This window comes from Jaculus jaculus, chromosome 17 (genome assembly GCF_020740685.1).
Source record: "Jaculus jaculus isolate mJacJac1 chromosome 17, mJacJac1.mat.Y.cur, whole genome shotgun sequence".
NCBI classification, from domain to species: domain Eukaryota; kingdom Metazoa; phylum Chordata; class Mammalia; order Rodentia; family Dipodidae; genus Jaculus; species Jaculus jaculus.
Genome location: NC_059118.1, coordinates 25,927,940 through 25,952,578, shown reverse-complemented (window position 1 = coordinate 25,952,578; position 24,639 = coordinate 25,927,940). Strand labels below are relative to the sequence as shown.

The following is a 24,639-nucleotide window of genomic DNA, read 5'->3' as shown; positions in this document are numbered from 1 at the left end:
AGAGAGGAACAGAGAGCGGATGAAGAGAAAGCACGCCTGAGGTACCGAGTATGTCCCTGAGGTGCTGACCCAGGGCCCTCTCGAAGCTGCTAAGTCCAGAAGTTGGAGGAATGGAAACAGTGGCACAATTCAAGGACTAACCCTTTTCCTCTCTTCTCTGAATGGTGATCCTAAAAGTATCCTCCTTCCCAGAAGATGGACCCTGTAGAATTGAACTGATGACCTAATTTTTTTCAATTTTATCAAGCAGCAGATACATCAATTAATGTTGCTAGGCTCCAGGGTTTGGTAGTAAGACTGAAATTAGATTTATGGATTACCTGCCTCCATGAGGTGCAGGCAGTCAGAAACGCTTCATTTCCCCTCGGCTCCTGGCGCTACCTGCTCCCAGCACCCCTCTCTCGCTGTATGTCCCCTGTCCTCTGTTTCCCTAGGTTTTCTCCCACTGTGCACTGGACCTTATCATCATGAAAACTGCTGATGTCCAAATGGCCTTGTAAGCTCTTTACTTAACGTTCATACCCATATATTAATGCTACTCTCATTTTTTGTTAGAGAGGCTTCTCTTTTCGGATGGCGGTGACCAGTGGGATGACCCAAAAGGTACAGTCAGTGCGGAGAAGAAGTGATGGAGCACTGAAACATCTCTATCACACCTTCCGAGTCTCAGGGTCCACTGTAGAAGAGGTGGTGGGAAGAATGTAAGAGCCAAAGGAAGGGTAGGACTGCTTACAATGCAATCATCCAGACAAAAATTGGCCTAGATATCCACGACCTCGCAGTGCCTGGCACTACCTTCACAAGACCCTGAGAATAGGAGGAAGAAAAGATGATGACATCAAAACAAGAGAGACTCACGGACATAGGGAGAGGGTATGATGGATTTTTGAAGGGGAAAGTTTGGGGGGGAAGGGTATTATCATGGTATACCCTCTGTAAGTATAAAAATTTGACAATAAAAAAAAATGCTGGTGTCCAACATGTCTCTGTATCCTAGGCCCCAGACTGAAACAGACTCGGTCAAGAGAGGCAATTTGAGGTTTTAATTTTCACAGGCTCCTGGACAATGAATCTCATGTCCTCTGCATGTCCCACAGAGGGACTCTGATCATGTGCTGGCTTTCTCTGAAAGTGACTGCAAGGAAATAAATGACTCCTGAACAAGTCTTGAGGCCGTGCTGGTCCAGAAAACAATGCTTCTTCTAACACTGCCTCCTATTCATGTTCATTGGATTGTCTCCATCAGATCTCTGACCACAAACAAATACCCTCAGCAAAACACAGAGCGTGCCTTGCTCGGATGTGGCCTCAAGGGCAGTAAACAAGATTCATGTGCACACAGGGCAGCTGGAAATCCCTTACCTCCTGCCACTCCCTGACATTTGGTTCTAGAAATGACTGTTCATGGTTTTCTTATATTTTTTATGTGTGTGTACATGGTTTTGGGCATGCGTGTGGAGGCCAGAGGACAACTTCAGCTGTCGTTCTTCAGGAATGCTATCTGCCTGTTTTATTTATTTACTTACTTGAGACATTCTTTTACTGGCTAGGAGCTTACCAATTAGGTCAGACTGGCTGGCCAGTGAGCCTCAGATAGCCTCCTTTCTCTAATTTCCTGGTGCAGGTCACCACATGGGCCCTGAGGATTGAACTCAGATCCTCATGCTTTCAAGGCAAGCGCTTTATCAACTGAGCCATCTCCCCAACTGTTGTTCATGATTTATTTTCATTCAAGGAGCATTTATCTGGGGATCACTGTGTCAGGTGTTGGAGTTTCCGTAGATTGGTGTAACCATTCCTTCAAGGAAGCTAGGCTAGGCATGGTACGTGGGTCTGTCCTACCTAATCTGTATCAATTGTCTCTGTTCCCATTTCTCAAAATAACCCCCACTATGAACATTTTCCCACCATAGGCAACAAATGTGCGCTGTTCTGAAAACGTAGCTTCAGGAACGTGCACATGCAAACCTTCTCCACGCTGTGGGAGCCACCATGTCATGACTAAACCTCGGCTTATGTTGACTTCTGCACTTGGCATCCGGTTCCTCAGTCGACTGCTCGCTTCTCTGCCAAATATTCCATCCTATAGTCTCTGAGGAGTTTATCCTTTCTATGACGCTTTCTTTGACCTCCCCGGGAAATCTCAATCTTCCTCTATGAAACCTCTGTTCTTCACTCACGGAAACAAGAAGTATAACACAGGTAGGTGGCTGCTAGAAGCCTGGGTGGGTTGAATCCTATCAAACGGACATAACAAGATTTTCTGTCATTTAAACAGATGTTGGGTAACTGTCCCCTATTCACATATCAGGGCTGTTTGCTCACTTTGGATGTAGGTGGTTCTGTCACTGTAGTGAAAGTAACCCTATGTGACTTGTAAGGCCAAGTTACAGAGACGATGCAGTTTTTATTTTCTTCTCATAGGATGCCTGTTATTGGGATCCTTCTTGCTCCAAGGAAGCCCAAGCTGGCCATGGAGAAAGTTACCTTAGTAACGGATATCGTATGCAATGCCAGGTGCGAGAATGAGGGAGACTTTAGACAATGGCAAGCCTCACCCCTGAACTGCTCCGTCTTACCCTGCAAGGCGCAGAGACACACAATCCCACACTCAGCAGGCCCATAAGCGTAAAAATAAATAAATAAAACTGTGTGCTAAGTTGGTAAGGACTTGAGGTGATGTGTTCCTGGCCTGAGAACCTGTTCCTTTCATCTCCATAGGCCCCGCCGCTAGTGTGAGCCTGCGCACAGCAGTCACTCCATCAGTGCTTCACTGCGGATGAATGGATGGTCCTGTGCTTGGCACCCACAGCTACTGCCTGGTAATGGTGGTGATGTGTGTAGCCTGCTTCTGAACACTGTCCTGCTCAGAAAGTTCTGCCCATCCTTCCATGCCCAGACCTTCTTTTCTCAACATCACCATGTCCCTACTGAGTCTAATCCCAGCCTAGCCTCAGGTGCTATCCATTCCCCAGATACCAGCACCTTATTTATAACCCTTCCCACTCACCTCTCTTCTCTGTGGCTCAGGGATAACCTACACCATGAGGCTGGCCTCACTGGAACGTGGTCTGACCATGAGCTTTCATAGGTTTCCCAAACAAAAGGCATTCTGTTACTCTCTCCATCACAACACTCCTGCTTCAGGTTAGGTGGGAGTCACGGCTTTTTGTAGATTCCTGGAAATTTCTAGGTGCCTTTGGCATTTTTCTGCTCCCCTGCCTAGAAATGCCTCCTCAGGGGGTAGAAAATCCAGGGGTTTTCTAGAAAAGAGTGGCCCGAGACAGCAGGCAGAGAGGGTGACTGTGCTAGACGAAAGCAGAGATGGCCACTGGCGTTGCATGAATCACAGAGGGTCATGAAGCTTCTAGGAGTCTCTTCCATCTCAGTGATTCATGTATATGCCAATGACCATTCTCTGCCTCCTTCATCTCATCCATCCAATGAGCATTTATTGAAAGCCCTTTCTGCTGCATTCACCCTCTGAGGAGTCCTCAAGCTCTGCTTTGTTCTCTCCTTTCAGCAACAAATCTCTGCCAACATGGCAAAGGTGTCCCATCCTTGCCCACACACTGCCAGCGGGACATTCCTGAAAACAGGTTATCCTCACAACACCTATCCACGGTCAGTGTGCTCCTGCATCCAGAAGTAGCATCATCCAAGCCTCTCAGTGGCTCTTACCCTGAGGAATGAATCCAAGGCACCATTCTCCATGAACTCTGTAATGATCATGACAGGCCGACTCTTGGTGACGACACCCTCCAGGCGGATGATGTTAGGGTGGTCAAACTGGCCCATGATGCTCGCCTCACTCAGAAAGTCCCGCCGCTGCTTCTCCGAGTATCCAGCCTTCAAGGTCTTGATGGCCACGTAGATTTCCCTCTTGCCTGGTAGTTTCAAACGCCCCTTGTACACCTCTCCAAACTCTCCTGAAATAGTAAGAATGCCATTAGCATCCTCTTCCTTGTCCATCTATGGAACCACATGGGGAGGAATATCATCAGGAACAATGGCAAGGTAGAATTGTGATTAAAGTGGCAGAAACGGAAATCAGGTTTTTTTCACATAGCTATGGTATCTTGGCTGTAATCAATTCATGTAAAACACAAAAGAAATATTAAAATATATTTCTTACGTCTGTTCTTAGAAATGGTTTGACTATCTAAAGTGAAATTTCAGAATGCATGTGAGTTTGTTTTATCCGCACATTTAATTTTTCATGTGAGTCTCAGCTGAATAACTGAAATGAAATGGCCAGCTTCACTTTGGTTGAATTATAATTGGATTTTAGCGGAGCCAGATGTGAAAATGTCCAGGGGATAGGAGACATGTTTAGGTATTCAATAAGATTCCTGCTCCTGATACTCATATGGTTGTGGACTCATTTGTGTTTATTCTGTACCCCAGAGAGCAGACACTAAAAAGTTAGGAAAGAGGGCTGGAGAGATGGCTTAGCGGTTAAGCGCTTGCCTGTGAAGCCTAAGGACCCTGGTTCAAGGCTCAGTTCCCCAGGACCCATGTTAGCCAGATGCACAAGGGGGCGCACGCGTCTGGAGTTCGTTTGCAGTGGCTGGAAGCCCTGGCACGCCCGTTCTCTCTCTCTCCCTCTATCTGTCTTTCTCCCTGTGTCTTTCGCTCTCAAATAAATAAATAAAAAATGAACAAAAATATTAATAAAAAAAAGTTAGGAAAAAAAGAGGTTTATCTGTGAAAGATAAATCTCAGAGGAAGCAAGGTTGTGAAGAACCTTAGATCCCATGCAGACCTGGCAAAGATTGAGCTGCCGAAGAGAAAGATCCCAAGCGAATGCTCTCATTCTAGAAACAGCCAGGCCCTACCAGGCTCGGCCACTGGCTGGGGATATCTGGGAAAGCAAGGCCCCCAGGAGGTGCTACAGCTGTGGAAGTCTGGCAACTGAACACTAAGTCATTTCTCCAAGTGGTTACAAGTAATGCACCTCCAAGGGTGCACCATTTTTGCAGTGAAATCACCAGGAGTAAAAACAATTTCGATGACACTATTTCATAGTTGCCTGCAAACAAAATCCAGTGGATGAAGCTTTAATGTGCTTTCAAAAGTTATTGATGATTTCACCTGCTCTTGTACCTTCCTAGTTCCTTCGCGGGAAGCAGTTAAGCAGCTACCTGCAAGTGCATCCCTGAGATGTGTGTCAAAGGCCTGTCAGGACAAGCACGGGCTTCTGCTGGGAAAACTTTCTTTTCTACTTGAAGCTTCTGGAAGAAAATGAGGGAGCAAACTGTGAGCCATCAGCTAAATTACTGGCCAGATTCGAAAGCCATGTTAACATGCCTGTGTGATTTAGTAGGGATATTCCTTTTGTTTTCTGCTGTAGAAGATGCATGAAAGGACTTTCATGCAAAACTGCCCCCAGGGTCTACTGGGTATGTCCGCATTCGGGGCTTCAGGGGGGAGTGGCTTTAGCAGCATCAGGAAGATTTCAACCTAGACCTGGTACTTAGATACCACTTATATCATTTATATTGACATGGAATTATATGTTGCTTTGGTGAATCACTTGAAGCCAGATGGAGACATTTTTGCATTTGTAGTCTGAACAATCCTTGGAGCGCCTGGTAAGCGGTAGGCATGCCAATGTAAAGCTGGTGAGCCATACGTACTCATCGTTGTTTGGCCTTTGCTTGCCCATTCTTGGGTTGTAAAATTGTTGAGACACTGTCATTGCTTAATCCAATACCAGTGTTCAAATTTTATGTAAAAGAATGTTTACAGAGTTGCAGAGATGGCTCGGTGGTTAAAGTGCTTGCTTGCAAAGCCTAACAACCCATGTTCAATTCCCCAGTACCCACATTGTGCTAGATGCACAAAGTGACACATGTGACTGGAGTTCATTTGCAGTGGCTGGAGGCCGTGACGTGCCCTTTCTGCCTCCTCTCTCTCTCTCTCTCTCTCTTTCTTTCTCTCGTAATGGCACACATCTTTAACCCCAGCACTCAGGAGGCAGAGGTAGGGGAATCACTGTGAGTTCAAGGCCATCCTGAGACTACGTAGTGACTTCCAGGTCAACCTGGGCTACAGTGAGGCCCTACCTTGAGAAAACAACAACAACAAAAAAGAATGCTTGCCACAGCGATAGATACACACTTAATGCACATACTACTAGGAAATGGATGGAAAATACCTCACTCACCTTGGGGAATGCCTGAGACACTGAGAGTAATAGATGGGTGGTAAGTGTTCATTATAAAAGGCATTCACATTATATTGTTAGAAGAAGATAAAAGGGAAGCAAGTGATAGAATGTCATACACACTGTGTATCCATATGGGATATGTGTATGATTGCAAAAAAAATCATGAAAAGCATATATCAAATTTATTTTTAACACCAAATTATTTCTAAAAATGCTTACACTAGAAGGATGGAGATGAGAGGAGAAAGCAGAGACTAGCAAACTTAATTTAGCTAACTTTATGTTGAGTTGTAATGAGAATAACTTGTATAGTTAAAATGCATACATTTAAATAAAAGGACTGAACAACAGGGAACTGTCATATATATGGATAAATGGGTGAGCGCATATATGTATGTATCTATCTATGTATATATGTGTCTACATATGTATGCATGCATTCATATGTATGCTAATTGAATGGCATTGGTTAGTATTTCTTCTTGTTGCCAGAATGAGTTATATTTTCCCCTTAGGAAAAGTGTAGTTGAGGGTTCAAGTGGGGGGATTAAAATATACTAATATTCCTTCTGGGAAGAGAGGACACAAAAATGTTTACTTATCTAGCTGGTATTAGCTAGATACTTTGCATACCTCATTTCTTGCAATCTTCATGGCATTGCTGCAACCTGAGGGTTAGTGTGCCCATTTTACCAATAAGGACAGTGGCATAAAGAAAACACAGCCTAGGCCACAGAGCTGAGAGTCAGAAGAGACAAAGCCAAGGTTCTGGCCCATGTCTCTCTCTGTCTTATTCCAGGGTAAGAAGTTAGAATTCATAAACCATCTTTTTTTTTATTTGTGCATGTCAAATCAATTTGTATATAGTGATAATCACAGCCGCACAGTATACAGCCAACAGCAAGAAAGTAGAATTCTCTCTCTCTCTCCACGGTCTCACGTTGGGCCCAAGTTACCCTCAAGTGTAGCAATCCTCCTGCTGCAGCCTTTTGGGTTCTGTGATTACTACAGGTGTGCACTACCATCCCAGGATTAAAACCATTTCATAAATGGGTGTCATTCATCCAAAGCTCTTGCCCGGGAGTCATCTACTATCAGGACAGTCATCACTTTGTATATATCAATTGTATACAGTTTGGAAGACTGAAAACAACCCCACCCCCAACATAACAAGCATCTCAGTTGGAATCCACGGTTCTCAAAATTGGTTGACCCTGCAATCACCCAGGACTCTTACCCTGTACGGAGACCTGGGTCTCACTTCAAGATCTGAGCAATTGGTCTGGTTGCAGCCTTGGCATTGACATAGTTAAAAACTGCTTGTAAGACTGGCTAAGTAATTCCCAGTACCTGGCACAAAATGAAAATGCAAGACTCTTTGCTCAAAACTTATGAAGAATTTCAAGCAGTGACAGCAGGGTGTTAAAATGAAGTGGGGTCCTCTCTGAATACGGGGTACAGAAGTGCTGGGCACAGACACGGCTGCCCAGGTGATCCTGGGGCACAACCAAAGCTCAAAGCTGAGACCCATGATCTAAAGCCCGGAGCACACAGTTATGTTAATGACTAATGAAAGATCAGTGGACTGCTCAGAGCCCTGGAGTCCAGGCACTTATCTCTACACCTTTGAATACTTCAGAGAGCAGAACTTGCATGCAGGCTTCCTTACACTACACAGGACTGAGCACACAGTATGGGCTGTATTGATGCGAGCAGAGACAAGGGGGAAAGAAAGCAGGGAAAACATAAAATAAGGAAAACCTGGCTTTGAAAAGTTGTTTCTCTATAGGACATTGGAGATCAATTACTTCTCTGACTGGCAAATGTTATTGTGCTGATTATCATGACTGACTGGTCTTTAAGTGCAATACTTCTGGCATGTCAGCTTCACAGGGCGGGGAAGACGGCTCAGGGGCACACAGCATGAGGACCTGACTTCGGATCTCAGCACCTATGTAGAAGCTGGGCATGGCAGAAGATCCCATAATGCTGGGAAAGGGGACCGCAAGGACTTGCTGACCACCTAATATAGTTGAACCAGTGAGTTCTAAGTCCAGTGTGACAGAGACCCTGTCTTAAAAAATAAGATGAAGGCTGATTACAGAAGACACTTGTCATTGGCTTCTGTCTTCCACATGCATGTGTACCTGTATGTATGTATGTATGTATGTATGTATGTATGTATATATAAATATATGTACATTCCTCATATACATAAAGAAAATGGAAAAGAAAGAAAGAACGGAAAGGAAAAGAATAAACATTCTCTCCTTGGGTAGGTGAGTTGTGTTTTGTAATGAGTGACTTCAGTGTCCATGGTATCACTGCTCTCAAATGCAGGCTCTGCAGCTGGAGTGATGGCTTAGTGATTAAGGCGTTTGCCTGCAAAGCCTAAAGACCCAGGTGTGATTCCCCAGTACCCATATAAGCCAGATGCACAAGGTGGTGCATGTGTCTGAATTTTGATGCAGCGGCTGGAGGCCCTGATGCGCCCATTCACATCCCCCAAAATAAATAAATAAATAGAATATTTAAAAATATTTTCATTTAAAAAACCTTGCTCTGCAGTGATATAAAGAATGGTGATTCTGGAGGCTGGCATCTGGAGATGGCTCAGCAGTCAAGATGCTTGCCTACAAAGCCTAGTTATGCAGGTTTGATTCTCCGGTGCCCATGTAAATCCAGATGTACAAAGTGGCGCATGTGCCTGGAGTTCATTTGCAGTAGCCAGAGGCTCTGGCACTGCAATTCATTCTCTCTCTCTCTCTCTCTCTTTCTGCTTGCAAATAATAAATAAATAGTGGTTCTGAGGTGAGGAAATGGACCACTGGCTAACGTTCTTACCTCATAAGCATGGTGTGGTGGTGTGATTCAGGTGACCCCTATAAACGTATGTGTTCTGAATGCTAGTCTCCCCAGTTGATGGTAACTAGAAATTAAAGCCTCCTGGAAGCAGTGTATTGTTGGGGGTAGGCTTATGGATATTATAACCAGCGCCTCATTGCTCGTGTTTGGCACACTCTCCTGTTGCTATGGTCCACCTCACTTTGGCCAGGGGGTGACGTCCACCCTCTGCTACCGTCATGGTTTATTTATTTTTTTTTTTTTTGCCATCATGGAGCTTCCCCTCGAACCTGTAAGCCAAAATAAACCTCTTTTGTTCCCACAAGCTGCTCTTGGTTGGGTGATTTCTACCAGCAATGTGAACCTGACTGCAGCACATGGGGACCTGAATCCAATCTCCAGAATCTACATAAAAACTCAGTTCATAGGCTGGAGAGACCGCTTAGTGGTTAGGGTACTTGACTGCAAAGCCAAAGGACCCAAGTTTGATTCCCCAGGACCCATGTTGTCCAGATGCACAAGGTGGTACATGCATTTGGAGCTCATTTACAATGGCTGAGGGCTCTGGAGTGCCCATTCTCTCTCTCTCTCTATCTGCCTCTCTCTCTCTCTCCCTCTCTCTCTCTCAAATAAAATACAATAAAGATTTTAAAAAAAGACTGTGTTCATGACAAATGCTTATAATCCCAGCACAGAGAAGGCAGGGACTGAGGATCCTTAGAGCTCACTAGCAAGGCAATCTAGTCTAGTTAGCGAGCTCAAGGCCAAGAAGAGACCCTGACTCAAAGACAAGCAGATGGAATTACCTGAGAATAATGCCTGAGGTTGTTTTCTGTATACGTGTACACATGTGCATGTGTACCTATCACACACATGTGCAACCAAACACACAGACACACATGACACACAACATACATGCGCAAAAAAACCAAAAGACTTCGGATTCCCCAAGCCAGGTTCAATTGCACCAATTGCAAAAGGAGTTAATCACTATGCCTCCCTCAGAGGTGCCCCTTTGGCCAAGTAGCCCCGCCCCCCAAGTGCAGCAGGGAGGGAGCCTGTGAGTGAGGGAGAGAATCCATGTGTACTCCAACCCACACCAAGACAGTGCACCTTGGATTAGCTCTCACTTCTTCAGGAACCAACCTTCTCATTGCCATATAAGAAAAAAATCGAAGGAAGGGTAGGACTCCTTACAGTGCAATCTTCCAGAAACAAAATGGCCTCGATATTCATGACGTCACAGTGTCCGACACTACCTACCCAAGACCCTCGTAATAGGAAGGAAAGATGATGGCATCAAATCAAAGGAAAGACTAATTGGAAGGGGAAGAGGATTTGATGGAGGGTAGGTTTGAGAGCAGGAGAATGGGAGTGTGGTAGGGAATTACTGTGGTTTATTGTTGTCTAGATGTATGGAAGCTTTCAATGAAAAGTTAAGAAAAAAATAGTGACAAGGCTGGAGAGATGGCTTAGCGGTTCAGCGCTTGCCTGAGAAGCCTAAGGACCCCGGTTCGAGGCTCAATTCCCCAGGACCCACGTTAGCCAGATGCACAAGGGGGTCCACGCATCTGGAGTTTGTTTACAGAGGCTGGAAGCTCTGGCACGCCCATTCTCTCTCTCTCTCTCTCTCTCTCTCTCTCTCTCTCTCTCTCTCTCTCTCTCCCTCTGTTGCTCTCAAATAAATAAACAAAAAAACATTTTACAAAACAGTGACAAACCATTATACCTTCCTAACTTGATGCTGAGGGGGGACTATGAGAAAGTGTTTGGTAAATAACAGACTATTCAGGATGCACATGGGTGGCTATTAAAAAAAAAGAATAGAGATAAGGAGAGGAAGGGGTGTAGTGTCTTTTGGAAGGTAAGGGTAGAGAAAGGGAGGAGACATAGGTTTCTTCAGCCTTATGAGACTTGCAGGTGCCTGATCCAAGACACACAAGGGCAATGAGGAAATGCCTTTTTCGGGGACCTGGAGATGGAGCGTGTCCCCAGATAAGCCTAGGAGGGTAAGGTTTAAGGTGCCTGGCCCTTTAACATCTCCACAACCTTGTATGGAGGTAGGAGTTGATGGAAATTTTTCCGTTATTATTATTTTTTTTTGAGGTAGGGTCTTGTTCTAGCCCAGGCAGACCTGGAATTCACTATGTAGTCTCAGGCTGGATTCAAACGCACAGTGATCCTCCTACCTCTGCCTCCCCAGTGCTAAGATTATTGGTGTGCGCACCACCACCAGCTCATATTTCCATTATTAGTAAAAAAAAAAAAAAAAAAAAAGTTCCTATGTTGTTTACAATCTAAGAAACTGCTGTTGCCGGAATTCTCTGGTTTTTAGGTTCATATACTTGCTTCAAGAAGCTACTTTTGGCATTCAGGGGATGCAGGCAGGAGAACCACAGGTTTCAGGCCAGCCTGGTCTCGACAGTAAAATCCTGTCTCAAAGACAAACACAAACAAACAAATAAAACAACATACAAAGGCTGGAGAGATGGCTGTCTAGTTAAGGTGCTTGCCTACAAAGCCAAAGGACACAGGTTCAATTCCCCAAGACCCACATAAGCCTGATGTACAAGGTAGAGCATGCATCTGGTGTTCAATTGCAAAGGCTAGAGGCCCTGATGTGTTCAATCTCCCTCTCTGTCTCTGTCTCTCTCTTTCTGCCTCTCTCTTTCTTAAATAAATCTGTCAATCAATTAATCAAAATATTTTAAAAACAACAAACAATAAAGCCCCTATTTTGGCTCTTTGACAATTTTCTTATAATTAAGGTCAGAATTTGATGGTATGATTTTCCAAGATCTGAATTCATAAAGACTTTAATATGCACACTACAGTATATCATTTGAATATATAGTTTTAATTTTTTTTTATTTTAAAGATAGGAAGAGAAAGCCAGAGTGAGAACAGAATGGCCTCTGCCATTGTAATTTAGCTTCAGACAGTTGTGCCACCTAGTGGGCATGTGCGACCTTGTGCTTGCCTCACCTTTGTGCATCTGGCTTATGTGGGATCTGCAGAGTCAGACATGGTCCTTAGGTGACACAGGCAAGTGCCTTAACAGCTGAGCCACCTCTCCAGCCCCATACCATTTTTTTGTTAAATAAAAATGCATACTCTCTGCATACATTTCAGACAAATCAAGGTGCTTATAGGAAATGATTCTGCTGGGCAGTGGCTGCGGTTGATTCTATCTGTGGACGCTGTCACCCACAATGCAAATACAGCCAGCCTAATGTTTTGTTTTTTCTAACTGGACTTTGTTTGGCATGCATCTTTGCAATGGACCCTGGGACCTCTCCAAATGCCATGCATCTACTTGATTAGGGCACAGCTCCAGCATCAGGCCAGTCTAGAGATCAGTGGCACTTAGCAGTGGATCTCAAAGTGTGGGTCTTGCCCAGTAGCAGCAGCAACCACCTAAAAATATACAGAGTCCCATGTCTCACTAGATCTACTGAATCTGAAGCTTAATAGGTGGGTCCTGGAGTCAGGGCTTTGGACATGCTTCCATGTGATTCTGACGTGTGGCACAAGTTCGAGAACTACAGCCCTCGAGGTTGTCAGCCAAGTGTAATCTAGTAGGTTCCTGTGACAGGCCACCTAGACAGCTGCTGAAATTATTCCCTGCAAGTTTCAACCTTGCCAGTTACTATCTCCTGGCTTCCTTGACAAAACGAGGAGGCGGAAAGTAGTGTTTCGGCAGCGTTAAATGCCTTGACTATTATATGTAAAATCAGAAGGGAAGAATTTTCAATTCTTGAAAAATGAAACATCCCACCTGCCAGCAGGTATTTCAGCCAGTAGCTACTGGCTATGTGCAGCGTGGATCCTACACACACAATTGCACTTTTTCTTTCTTCTTTTTAAAGCAGCATTTTGAAGTCACAAACTGCCTTCGGGGGAAAGATGGAAAGCAGAGCTCCTAGTTACTAATTCAGGCTTGCGCCCAATATGGAATTTTTAAAGGATAAATTTAACCTACGTTTTATACAATGATTTCTAACAAGCTTCAGCATACTAGCTTAGGCAAGATAAGTAGATCATGACTAAACAGGAGGGTGATGGTAGGGCCACGGCACACAGTCTACCACCTCCTGACCCAGCACAGAAGACAGGCATTACTAAATGATCACAGCCATCCTCATCCTTCAGTAACGTTTCTCAGATGTTCATTGTGCAAGCAGTAGGTATATAAAATGGACTGGCTTGATGACCGTGGAGTCCAAAAAAGCCCAATACTGGGGTGGAGAGATGGCTTAGCGGTTAAGCGCTTGCCTGTGAAGCCTAAGGACCCCGGTTCGAGGCTCGGTTCCCCAGGTCCCACGTTAGCCAGATGCACAAGGGGGCGCACGCGTCTGGAGTTCGTTTGCAGAGGCTGGAAGCCCTGGCGCGCCCATTCTCTCTCTCTCCCTCTATCTGTCTTTCTCTCTGTGTCTGTCGCTCTCAAATAAATAAATAAATAAAACTTTTTTAAAAAGCCCAATATTAAGGTGTTGAGAAAAAACTTGGACACCTCTTTTTTTTATAACTTTCTGTGGTTGTCAGACAACTGTATACCATCATATCATGTACATTTTCACTGTCTATACATGCAAATGCTTACATATATGTACATAATTTATTTCTGTAACATGCACATATCATTCAAATTACAAAGTACCTTGGCCCTCTTAATGTTTTGCTTAGGGCAGACAGGTAACCACAGGAAAAGATGGGACCAGTGCGTATCCTCTGAAGAACATGTTTTCTCCAAGGATTGTGGGATGGTCTTTATAGCACTATCATATGGGGATAATGAATTCTAAGGAAGTATTGGAATTCCCAGCAAAGAGGCTTGGGTATTTTAACTGCTATGTTGAGTTTATCAGCATCAGCAATGACTGTATATTTAGCTGCTCTTTTCCACAGCAACTAAAGTGACAGCGAGTGTAAGGGTTTCATTTACCAGATTCAGATCAGCTGTATCTGGGTTTAAATTCTCGCTGCATCATTAACTCAATGGGCAGCACAGCCTGTAGCAGGCTGTCCTCTGCATGCTAATTTCCTTGCCATTTAAAAGAAAAAAAAAATACATACACACATAAACATAAACTCTGACTCACAGAGCTAGTACTAGGATTAAATGAGACAATACTTGCAAAGTATACAAAGTAGTAACAGGCAAACAGTAAGCATTCAGCGCAAGCTAGCTACTTTAATTAAAAGCTAAACAAGGGTCTGGAGAGATTGCTTAGTGGTTAAAGCACTTGCCTGCAAAACCAAAGAACCCAGGGTCAATTCTCCAGGACCCACGTAAGCCAGTTGCACAGGGGGTACATGCATCCGGAGTTCATTTACAGTAGCTGGAGACCCTGGTGCACCCATTCTCTCTCTCTCTGCCTACTTCTTTCTTTCTTGCCTTCTTCTCTTTCTCTCAAATAAATAAATAAAAATAAACATTTAAAATTTTAAATTGAGAGCCAGGAATGGTGGCACACACCTTTAATCCCAGCACTCAGGAGGCAGAGGTAGGAGGATCGCCGAGAGTTTGAGGCCACCCTGAGACTACAGTGTGAATTCCAGGTCAGCCTGAGCTAGAGTGAGATCCTACCTCAAAAAAAAAAAAAAAATTAAATTGAGGGCTGGAGAGTTGTCTTAGCAGTTAAGGCACTTGCTTGTGAAGCTAAGAACCCAGCTTCAATTCCCCACCACCCACAAAAGCCAGATGCACAAGGTGGTGCATGCATCTGGAGTTCATTTGCAGTGGCTAGAGGCCCTGGTGTATCCATTCTCTCTCTACCCACCTCTCTCTCTCTTTCTCTGAAATCAATAAATTAAAATTTTTATAAAAAGTAAAATGGAGACTCATATATGGGTTTAGAACCCTGCTTGCTTCCCCCATGCTGCTCAGCCATATTCTGAACGAATCCAACAGTCTCAAGCTGACAGGAGACCTTTTTGCCCAATCACTTTCAAGGAAACTCACCCTCATCTTCAGATGGACATGGTGATCCCATGCTTATCTGGACAGATAGCTGGTTCCCTTACCCAGCCCTCTAATTGCAAGCAGTCTCAATCCCTCAGGAGCAGCCACGGTGGGAGGACTGCATTGGTAGCCTCTACAGTACATTATTCATTAGAGCATGACCAGCATGTTGTCCCTGGGATGGCACCTCTGATGGGACATCCAGAAACATTTCACATGCTGGACAGTGTGTGCGGCCTCCTGTAAATAGTTACTCAGGCTGCAAACTGATCGTGGGATCCCCATTCATGCAATAAGGACCGATCATGCAGGAAAGACCTGGTTTATTCTCTCAGTAATTTTATTGCTCCAACTAATCAATATTAAACAAAGCATCTGAGATGAGCTCTGAAGTGACTCCTAGGAGTCAGACTTATAGTTACCATGCTCGTTTGAATGTATGTTCTCCATAGCCTGAGGTAATTTTTTTGATTAAGCTTGCAACTTAAGCGTCCATCAGCCAGCTAGAGGGTGGATGGTAAGTCCAGCTGCAAGGTGTGTTCACAGCAGTTTGAACTCAGGCTGAACATGTTTGCTGGCAGGTTGATGGTGTGTCCCTCCGCTATGGATCTATGGAAGTGAGCCAGCCTTTTCTGCCATAATGAAGTTTCCCCTGGAAATGTGTCAGCCTGAAATAAACCCTTTCCTCTAGTAAGCTGCTTCTGGTCATGTGTTTGTCAAGCAACAAGAAAGTAACAGCAACAGTTGCCATGCGTTATTATTTCCCAAAGACACCAGGGTGGTGCATTGCTCCCCTACAGAGACTTTAATTTACCCCTGTATCCACAAGAAGAAGAGGAAGGATTGGGCTTCCCTCCCCCCACTTAGCCAGTTTCAGAGAGTCAAATAACCCAGGCCCTCACTCCCTATCCCTAACCTCTCTCTTCATTCTCCAAAACACTACCCAGCTCTGCACACTTTTTCCTCTGTCACATTTTCCCCTTGAGCGTCCACTTTCATCATCATATAGAACAAATATCTATGAAACAACAATGCTTCACACTCTTAAAGAACTTTGCACCTCATGAGGAAAGATGGATGTCGAAAATAGCTATGTACTGTGTGTGTGTGTGTGTGTGTGTGTGTTGGTGTTGGGCATGAGTGTTTTTGTGTGTCTCCATGTGCGTAGGCCAGTGTGCACGCATGATTGTGTGCGTACGTGCAGAGTCCAGACTTAGATGTTGGGTATCAGCTTCAACTACTCACTGAATCTATGCAGCAGTTCATGGAACTGAGCTAGACTAGTTACCCGGAAAGCATACAGTATTCTGCTGTCTCCACCTCTCCAATACTGTGATGAAATACAGGCGCCACTATTCCTGGCTTTTATGTGGATCTAAACTCAAGTCTTCATGCTTGAGCGGCACGCACTTGACTACTGAGCCATCTCCCCACCCCCTAGCTACGTATTAATGACCAGTGGTTCAATCTTCCCGTGTGGCTTCACATCTGGCTCGTAATTTTAGGGTTTTTTTTTTATATGTATATGTGCGTACGTGGTTTGCACACGTGTGTGCATGTGTGTGTTTGCATGCGTGTGTGCAGGTCCTCATGTGTGCCTATGGAGGCCAAGAGTTGGTTTTTGTTTGTTTTATTTATCAGAGAGAGGAAGAGAATTGGTACACCAGGGCCTTAGCCACTGCAATCCAACTCCAGACATGTGCGCCACCTTGTGAGCATGTGTCACCTTGTGCGCATGCACCACCTAGTGCATCTGGCTTATGTGGGTACTAGGGAGCTGAATCTGGGTCCTTAGGCTTTTCAGGCAAGTGCCTTAACCGCTAAGCCATCTCTCCAGCCCCCAGCTTACTTTCTTGAGACAAGATTTCCCCCAGAACCCAGAACTCAGCAGTCGGGCTGAACTCGGCAGTCAGTAAGTCCTGTGGCTCCGACTCCCCGTGCTGGTATCACAGGTGTACATCATCATTCCCAGCACTGCACACAGGTGCTGGGGATCTGGATTCAGATTCTCACAACTAGCAAAACGCACATTAGCCACTGAGTCGACACCCAAGCCCACTACCGCTAACTTTATTCCTCTGTTCACCAACCTCAACAACTTTAGGAAATACTTTGGCAGTTGATGTAATTCTTCAACCGCATAGTTGTTGGTTCTGCTTCATTGCATTTTCACGCCCATGCACAGCCACCGCTCCCACACTCTAGGTGCCAGGAAGCCTCACTCTGCCTTCTTGGTGCTGAGCCTGATGTCCTGCATTTCTGGTCACAGTCTTCATGACATTTGCCCCATCAGTTCCAGTCACCAAGCTCCCAGTTGCTCTTTCCAACACATTGGGTTTACCCCTATTTGGGCATCTAGGTACTGCCATGCAGCTTTCCTGCTGACCCTTGGCTCTCAACATCAGTCACGTTAGAGACTGTTCCCACATCCAGACAAGACCCTGTTACTGGTCCTCTGGTCTCTGGGAGATTATCCACCCTTTCCCACATTCCCCTTGCCATCTGATCCAAGCACAGCATTTAGCAGAGTCCTTGAACTTCATCCCATCAGGCCCATTTGCTCAGAATTCTGTTTTCTATAGGATATAATCCATGCCTTGGCCTCTAAATCTCTTGGCCAGCCTGATTCTCCAGGCTTATCTATAGGAACCTGTCCCAACGGCCTCCATCCCTTTTTGCTCATAGTCCATCCGAGCTTCCTCGTCCTCGGGCTCACTCAGATCCCTGTACTCTTAGTTCTCCATACTATCAGAGCTTGCTTTCTACCTCCAGGCTCACACAGTGTCTACACCTCCCTCCTCAGCTCTCAACCTCTTTCTCTCTCCCACTGAATGGGGCACTATGATTACTGTGCCAGAGAATAAGCTCCTTAGGATACGCAATGCTAGGCATCTGCGTAAATTAGGCAATGCCTAGTGAATGAGGGGTCCCCGAACCCTAAAATTATAAACACAACCCTGACTTCTGGCTCATAGTTGGCAGGCACAGCACTTGGCAACCTCTTTTTAAATAACTTTTCACAGCTAACAGGGTAAGGGTGTGTTGGTTAAGCGCCCAACTACTGGCTCTCCAGAAAAAAACAAGAAGCAAAGAGAGAAACAAACGCCCATGGCTTGCAGCGTCTGCCAGTTCCCATGGTGTCAATACTCCTGTCATGATTGGTGTCAAGCTACTAGCAGGGTGAACATGGAACTCCCTGCACGTGGGGCCGGAAGAGTGCATTCAGCTGGCCTCTGGGAACATGAGCAGGCTGGTTCCAGTATGCCTTGGCTGGAAAGGTGATGTGCCTTTTCCTCCTTGAGTTATTTGGCATTCCTCTTTGTCACTGTCTCATTCTCTCTAATGTGTTTCATAAAACCTTACTTTTTATTTTTCTGACTAGCTCATCCTTGAAGGCTCAGACCAAAGGTCGTTTCCTTTGGGGAGCTGTTGTGGTTTGAATGTTAAATGTCTCCTCCAGTAAGCTCATGTCTTTTTGACACTTGTTCCCAGCTGGTGGTGCTGTTTGGAAATTTGTGGAACCTTCAGGAGATGGAAGAAGGGAGTCTTCTAAAGGTTGTGGAGAGTTTAGGAGAGAATTAGAAGGCCTTCCTAGAGGAAGGGTGTTGGCCACTGGGCAGGGTAGGGTATTGCAGCTTTGTAATCTTGCCCCACTTCCTATCTTTTCTCTGCTTTCTATGGATGCATTCTAGCCAGCTGTCTCATATTCCTGATGTAATGTCTTCTGTGCTGTGATAGACTATATCCCTTTTTAACCATGTTTCTCAAAATAAGCCCTTCCTCCCTGAAGATGCTTCTAGTTCTGGATTTGATCACAGCAATTAGGAAAATAACTAACAATAATAAATAACTACAGTTCCTTCCAGAGCATGGGGCTATATGAAGAAGAGGTGAGAAGGAGGCAGTGGAGGGAGACAGGCAGGAAGGAAAGAGAGAAATGAGGAGAAAGGGAGTGAGAGAAGAAAGGAAGGCTAGAGGAGGGCTATTGATTTTTTCTTTCATGCATGACTTTTGCTCTCTCTCTCTCTCTCTCTCTCTCTCTCTCTTTACTTTTTATGATATTGTAACCAATTTTTCACCCTCTAATCCTTCCAGGTGGCTAAAAGAAACATGGCCAATTATATTTTATAATTCTTATGTTATACTTTTTTTTTTTTAACTTGACAATCACACTTGACCAGCTCTTTTAGTATGAGACAGAGCCAATCTCGGTGAGGCAGCTTGCAGAGGAAGAGAGTATGTTAAAAGAAGAAGAAAGGAACTGGAGAAAGATTGATTCCCAGTGGGAGAGCCTAGTGTTGAAGTTTCCCCCAGTTATGTATGTACAGTGAGTTAATAGCCACAGGGATCAGGTCTGGCATGGTTCTGAATCACAAGGAGATGGACCTTGGTAGAGGGTGGATTGCAGAACCGGACAGAGGTCTTTTATGCCATACTGTCGAGCATTACCTAAATTGCTAAATGCATCTTTCCTGAAGACTGTGAGAGCCACTCAGAACGCTGATGCTCCTCTGAGCAGAATGCACAAACACAGCAGCACTGGAGAACACTGTGCTCAAATGGAAGGTGAAGGAGGGAGTGGGGCCATCAATTGTCCCTTTATAGGCATCCAGCAGTAGGTGAGCTCACCCCAAATTGTAGCTCCCTGTCAGGATCATAAAGCGAGAAAGCTCTTTACTCTTCCCCCGACAGAGGCAGGAGGGGGTGTCGATGCATGCTGTCTGGAATGAAATGCAGCCCAGAACACACTGCTCTAAGCATATGACATAAATAACAACATTAAAATCACCAGCACCATTACCACAAGCCATAACAACAATTAATAATGCGGGCAAACAGAGTCCAGGACCGAGAGCCCACCTCCCCAACGCTCTTTCAAGTTTCCTGGAGAAATGAGAGCCCCTAAGACTAATCCAATTTATCTGGTATCCAGCTTTCCAAGGCACGATCCTTAAATATGTCAGCGACTAAGGAGGAAGAGAAAATTATCTTCACAGAAGCGAAAGTCGTGGTTCGGTAGCATATTTAATGACAGTCGATGGAAAATGTGGACGGACGCTTGTGGATCGGATTCGGGTCAGCAGACCGGAACTCGTGAGGGGTGGGTGGTGGGTCGTGACAGGGAGAGTCCCGGTACCTTCCATGGGGAGGCTGGAAGAGATGGACCCAAGGACGCAGCTCCCCAGCACGTCAAGAGGAAAACCAAAGCGTGAAAATGGCAGCCTAATGGGGCAGGCTTTCCAACGTGACTTCCAATTTCACAGATGGCTTTTTGACCCTCTGGTGCATTAAGAGAGGCAGTGACTGGAAGGATGATGACATCTCCCCTAAAGATAATATATGAAGTGGCTGTCTTTAAGTCTTTGACTAACTATATTTTACTGAGTTAAAATATTATTGGGAGATGCCACTCCATGGATGGCCAAACAGTGACACAAAAACATTTCAGACTCAGAGAGAAAAGAAAGAAAGAAAGAAACAAAGAAAGAAAGAAAGAAAGAAGGAAACCCACTACAGCATACTAGTGAAGACAGCCTGTACACTGGCTTAACAAGCAAAGTAAAAACAGAATGTTATAGAGCAAAATAGTTATAGGAAGGTGACTCCGATTAAGCATAGCTTCTAAGAAGGTTGACCAGAGGTAGTAAAGATGTTTAGGCATGTTTTCTCTCGTTTATATTAATTAGGCTTAGTCTGTTACCAAGTTGACTCTATAATCCATTAATCTGTTAAAGAAAGACAAGTGTTCTAGATCACTGCTCTAGACTGAGTGTGTGATATCCTATGAGTATTTCCGTGAGTAATTCTACACAGGGTCGAGTTTCTATTCTGAATCCTGGCCCAGATCCAGGTATATGTGCCTAGGGAAATGACAACTCAAAGTATAGTGAGAAATTCTGGCTCAAAGCCATTGATATGCCATTTGTAATGAGATACTAGGTCCTGGTTTAAAAACAATTTTTTAAAAAACCCTACACGACCAAGTACCCTACCTCCTCTCATTCTATGCATTTGGTGGTCTATTCCCCAAGATACTTCTGGATCTTTTACAACTGTAGCTGACACACCTGCAATGCCAGGCCACCTTAGCCACTGTGATTAAGGTCCTCAAAAGATTCTGAATCATGCTCTTGCTCTAGACTCAATGCACATTGTAGGCGGTCCAGATTCATCTTCTGAAGATAAAGAAGGCAGAAACTCTCTTCCCAATGGACTGACATTTGCTGAAAAAGACACCTGCAGAGGGAGGGAGATGTGTGGACACCAAGAGTACAGAGACGAGGGGAGGGGAGAGCCATACCTGCTCCGATGACCTCTTCAATTTTCACAAAAGAAACATCAATCTCCTTGGCAAACTCCCGGACAGCTTCATTGGGGTCCTCATAAGTGAAGGGGTCAATGTAGATCTTCATCCCTGGGGAGCCTTATTGGAGGAGATAAGCAGGGTTAACATCCCAAAGAGGATAGGGTCCCCATTAAGTACGGCTGATGTCCCCAGCACCAGGGGTATTCCTGGGAGTGACCCTCCAGCTTGCCAGCTTGCTGCAGATTTTTCCTGCCCTGCTTCTGGCTCAGCATCCCCATCTCCCTTCCTTTTGTATTACGGGAGCCTGGCTCTCTGTCCTCTACTTCTCCTCCATATTTTCTTCTCTTTCTGTGCTCTTGATGAAATGTGGAATAGATTACTTATAAGTGACAGATCGGGACCAGTTCCTATAACCAGGCACTCACAGAAGGCAGAGGAGCTGATTGATTCCAACCAAATGCATTAGCAGAAAAGTGGTGGTAAAATGGTAGGGTAGATATCAATATTTATCAACTTGACAACTTTCCTGAGTGGAGGCCACTGTTAAGGTTATAACTGACGGCTATAGTCCACAGCCACAAGAGGAATGAGGGTGGAATTACAAAGAAAGGAAGGAAGGAAGAAAGAAATCACCATTAGAAAACCCTCAAGATGGAAATGCCAAAATAGTTCACCAAAAGAGAAAGCGTGAAGAGAAGCTTGGAAAATACTAATAAAGCAAAAAGATCAAAGTCTACATAGAAAAAAAAGTGTTGGAATGAAAGAAAAATGGTAATTGAACCCTCATGCCTTCAGACACACTGAAGTATAAAAAACGAATAAAATGGGAGATGAGAAATACATAAAGGAATATGGACCTTGTCACTGATATATACAGTAGCAAGACAAATAAGTGTGCTTGGGGACAAAATAGAGAATTGTCCTTGCAGAAAAAAATACATTCAAAAAGTATAGGACAGGGGGCAAAAAAAAAAAAGAAAAAAAAAAGTAAATGGAACCCAAGAAACAAATGGACTCATTTGAAGAGTGATTTTTCAACTTGTTTGATGTGTCATTAAATGTGAAGTTGTTTTCACCATGGTAGGAAGGTGAAAGGCGAGGCCTCCAAAAGATAGGTGATGCCATCCAATGCCACGGCCCTGTGACAGAGGGTTGCTCTGCTGGTGGCTGCTGTCACCCTTGAAGGAGCTAAGTCTACAGGGACAGGTGGGTCCATAAGCCACAATGATCATTCCTCGTGATGGGGATCCGAGACTGAGGCTGGAGCTCAGGTTCCAGAAGTCCGGACTCAGAACCTCACAGATCATCACAACTTATTCTCTGCTGACTCCTAGCCCTTTGCAAACACTCTAGTTCTGGCATGTTCCATTGTAATCACATCTGATGGTTCTTGTGATGTTGTCTTAATTACCTACCTACTCAGGAAAGGAATGGAAGTACTTTGGGCAATCCAAATGAAGGAAGAAGGACATGGAAAAGAATAAAGGGGCTATTTTCCAGAGCTGAAGAGAACTCAAGTGCCCTGCTATGTAAGAAGAGATTTGCCTGAAAGGTAGGTTGTTCTATCATCAAATAAATCCATACCTGGCATTTTGCATTGTTTGTCTTGGGAGCAGGGGGATGGCTAACGCATTCTAGAATGCTTCTGGGAAACCTAGTGATGACTTTGACCTTGGAGTATACCAACGAACACTGGACAAAGCAAAGGGAATGGACCTCAGGTCTGTAACATTTATTCTATCCCCCGGGACATGTGAAGGGTGTTGTGAGGGTATGTGTACATGTGTGTGAATGATGGACTTTTTAGCATAAGTGGACAAAGGACAAAGCAGAGGTGGGGGGTGCTGGAGAGATGGCTAAGTGGTTAAGGTACTTGCCTGTGAAGCCTAAGGACCCAGGTTCAATTGCCCAGTACCCACATAAGCCAGATGCACAGGGTTGTCCATGTGTCTGGAGTTCATTTATAGTGGCTACAGGCCCCAATGAGCCCATTCTCTCTCTCTCTCTCATAAATAAACAAATAAAATAAAATAAGAGATGAGAACATCACCCTTTTCTCACCCACTATGCAGAAGTGAAGAGTGAGACAAATGATGGCAGAGAGTGTGTGAAAAGCCCAGGGCAGTATCTCCAGGCTGCCCCAGCCCTGCTTCAGGTTCCTCAGAAACTATCCCTGAAGGAAGGTTGCGATTTTGGAAGTTGTTATGGGTCGAACCTGAAATACCCTTTACAGACTCGTGCGTTTGAGCACTTGGTCTCCAATGGGTGGCACAGTTTGGAGGTGGAGCCCTGCTAGAAGAAGTAGTAGGCCCTGAGGGGAAGGGGGGCGCCTTCGATGTTCTGTAGCCTGGCTCTGTTTCCTGTTCTCCTTGTGCTTCCTCTTGGTGCGTGAAATGTGACCAGCTAGCCTCCTGTTCCCGCTGCCCTGCCTTGCTTTCCACGCCACCGTAACCTGCACTCCTGGAACTGTGCAAGCCGAAATGGACCCTTCCTTCCTTAAGCTGCTTCTCATCTGGTATTTGGCCCAAAAGATGAGCAATAAGTAATGCAGAGGTGATGCCCGAGAAGTATGCAAAGCGGAAGTGGGGACTGAATAGAGGAAGGAAGGTGCCTGGCCTGAGGTGTGTCCTTAAGCCACCGGTCCCTATGGGTTATTAAAACAGGCTTTATCTCCCCAAGGAAGGCCTATGAGCTAGGATAGGTGGCCACAGGTTTCAAAGTTGGCCACGCTAGAGGGGAAGGGTGTTAAGGTATTTCCACCCGGATTCCCATTGATCAATATTTGCACACTGCGTGTCCCTGCTGTGCAGGTGAGAGGGAGGCTCCGGGGCCAGAGAAAGCATTCAGGCCAAGAAACACAGCTGCTGCATTCGGACATCAGCCAGGGTGCGAGGGAGGGCAAGCGACGTAGATGAGGTAACGGAGACACACTCAACATGCAAAAGAAAGCTGGAGAGGTGGCTTAGCAGTTAAAGTGCTTGCCTGAGAAACCTAGGTCCCAGGTTCGGTTCCCCAGCACCCGTGTAAGCCAGATGCACAAGGTGTCTGGAGTGCATTTAAAGTGGCTAGAGGCCCTGGTACACCTATTTTCTGTCTCTTTCTATCTGCATCTCTCTTGTGCATGCGCACACTCACTTGCTCACTCTCACTCAAATAAACACATACTTTAAAAAAAAAAAAAAAGTAAAAGGAGCCACCAGGACACTGTGAGCAAGCTGTGACATCCCCCCTGTTCTTTGCAGTTCAGGTGCTGGGACGCACAGGTGTCATCAGTACCCCAAAGCCTTTTACGAGCCCTGCATAATATAAGTTCATGTTCATCTCTTAGAATAGTTCTCTCCCTCGCCAATT

At 45.0% G+C, this 24,639-nt stretch overlaps 1 protein-coding gene across 1 annotated transcript in view; it reads right to left on the bottom strand.

Annotated features, from left to right (window-relative positions):
* Positions 1–24,639, bottom strand: part of Ephb1 (EPH receptor B1) — a 504,317-nt gene that overhangs the window by 60,932 nt on the left and 418,746 nt on the right. The window contains exons 10-11 of the mRNA XM_004664344.2: positions 21,283–21,405; positions 3,682–3,929 (exon numbers count right to left, since the gene is read on the bottom strand). Coding sequence (XP_004664401.2) covers positions 3,682–3,929; positions 21,283–21,405 — 371 coding nt within the window. The remainder of the gene's footprint in view (positions 1–3,681; positions 3,930–21,282; positions 21,406–24,639) is intronic.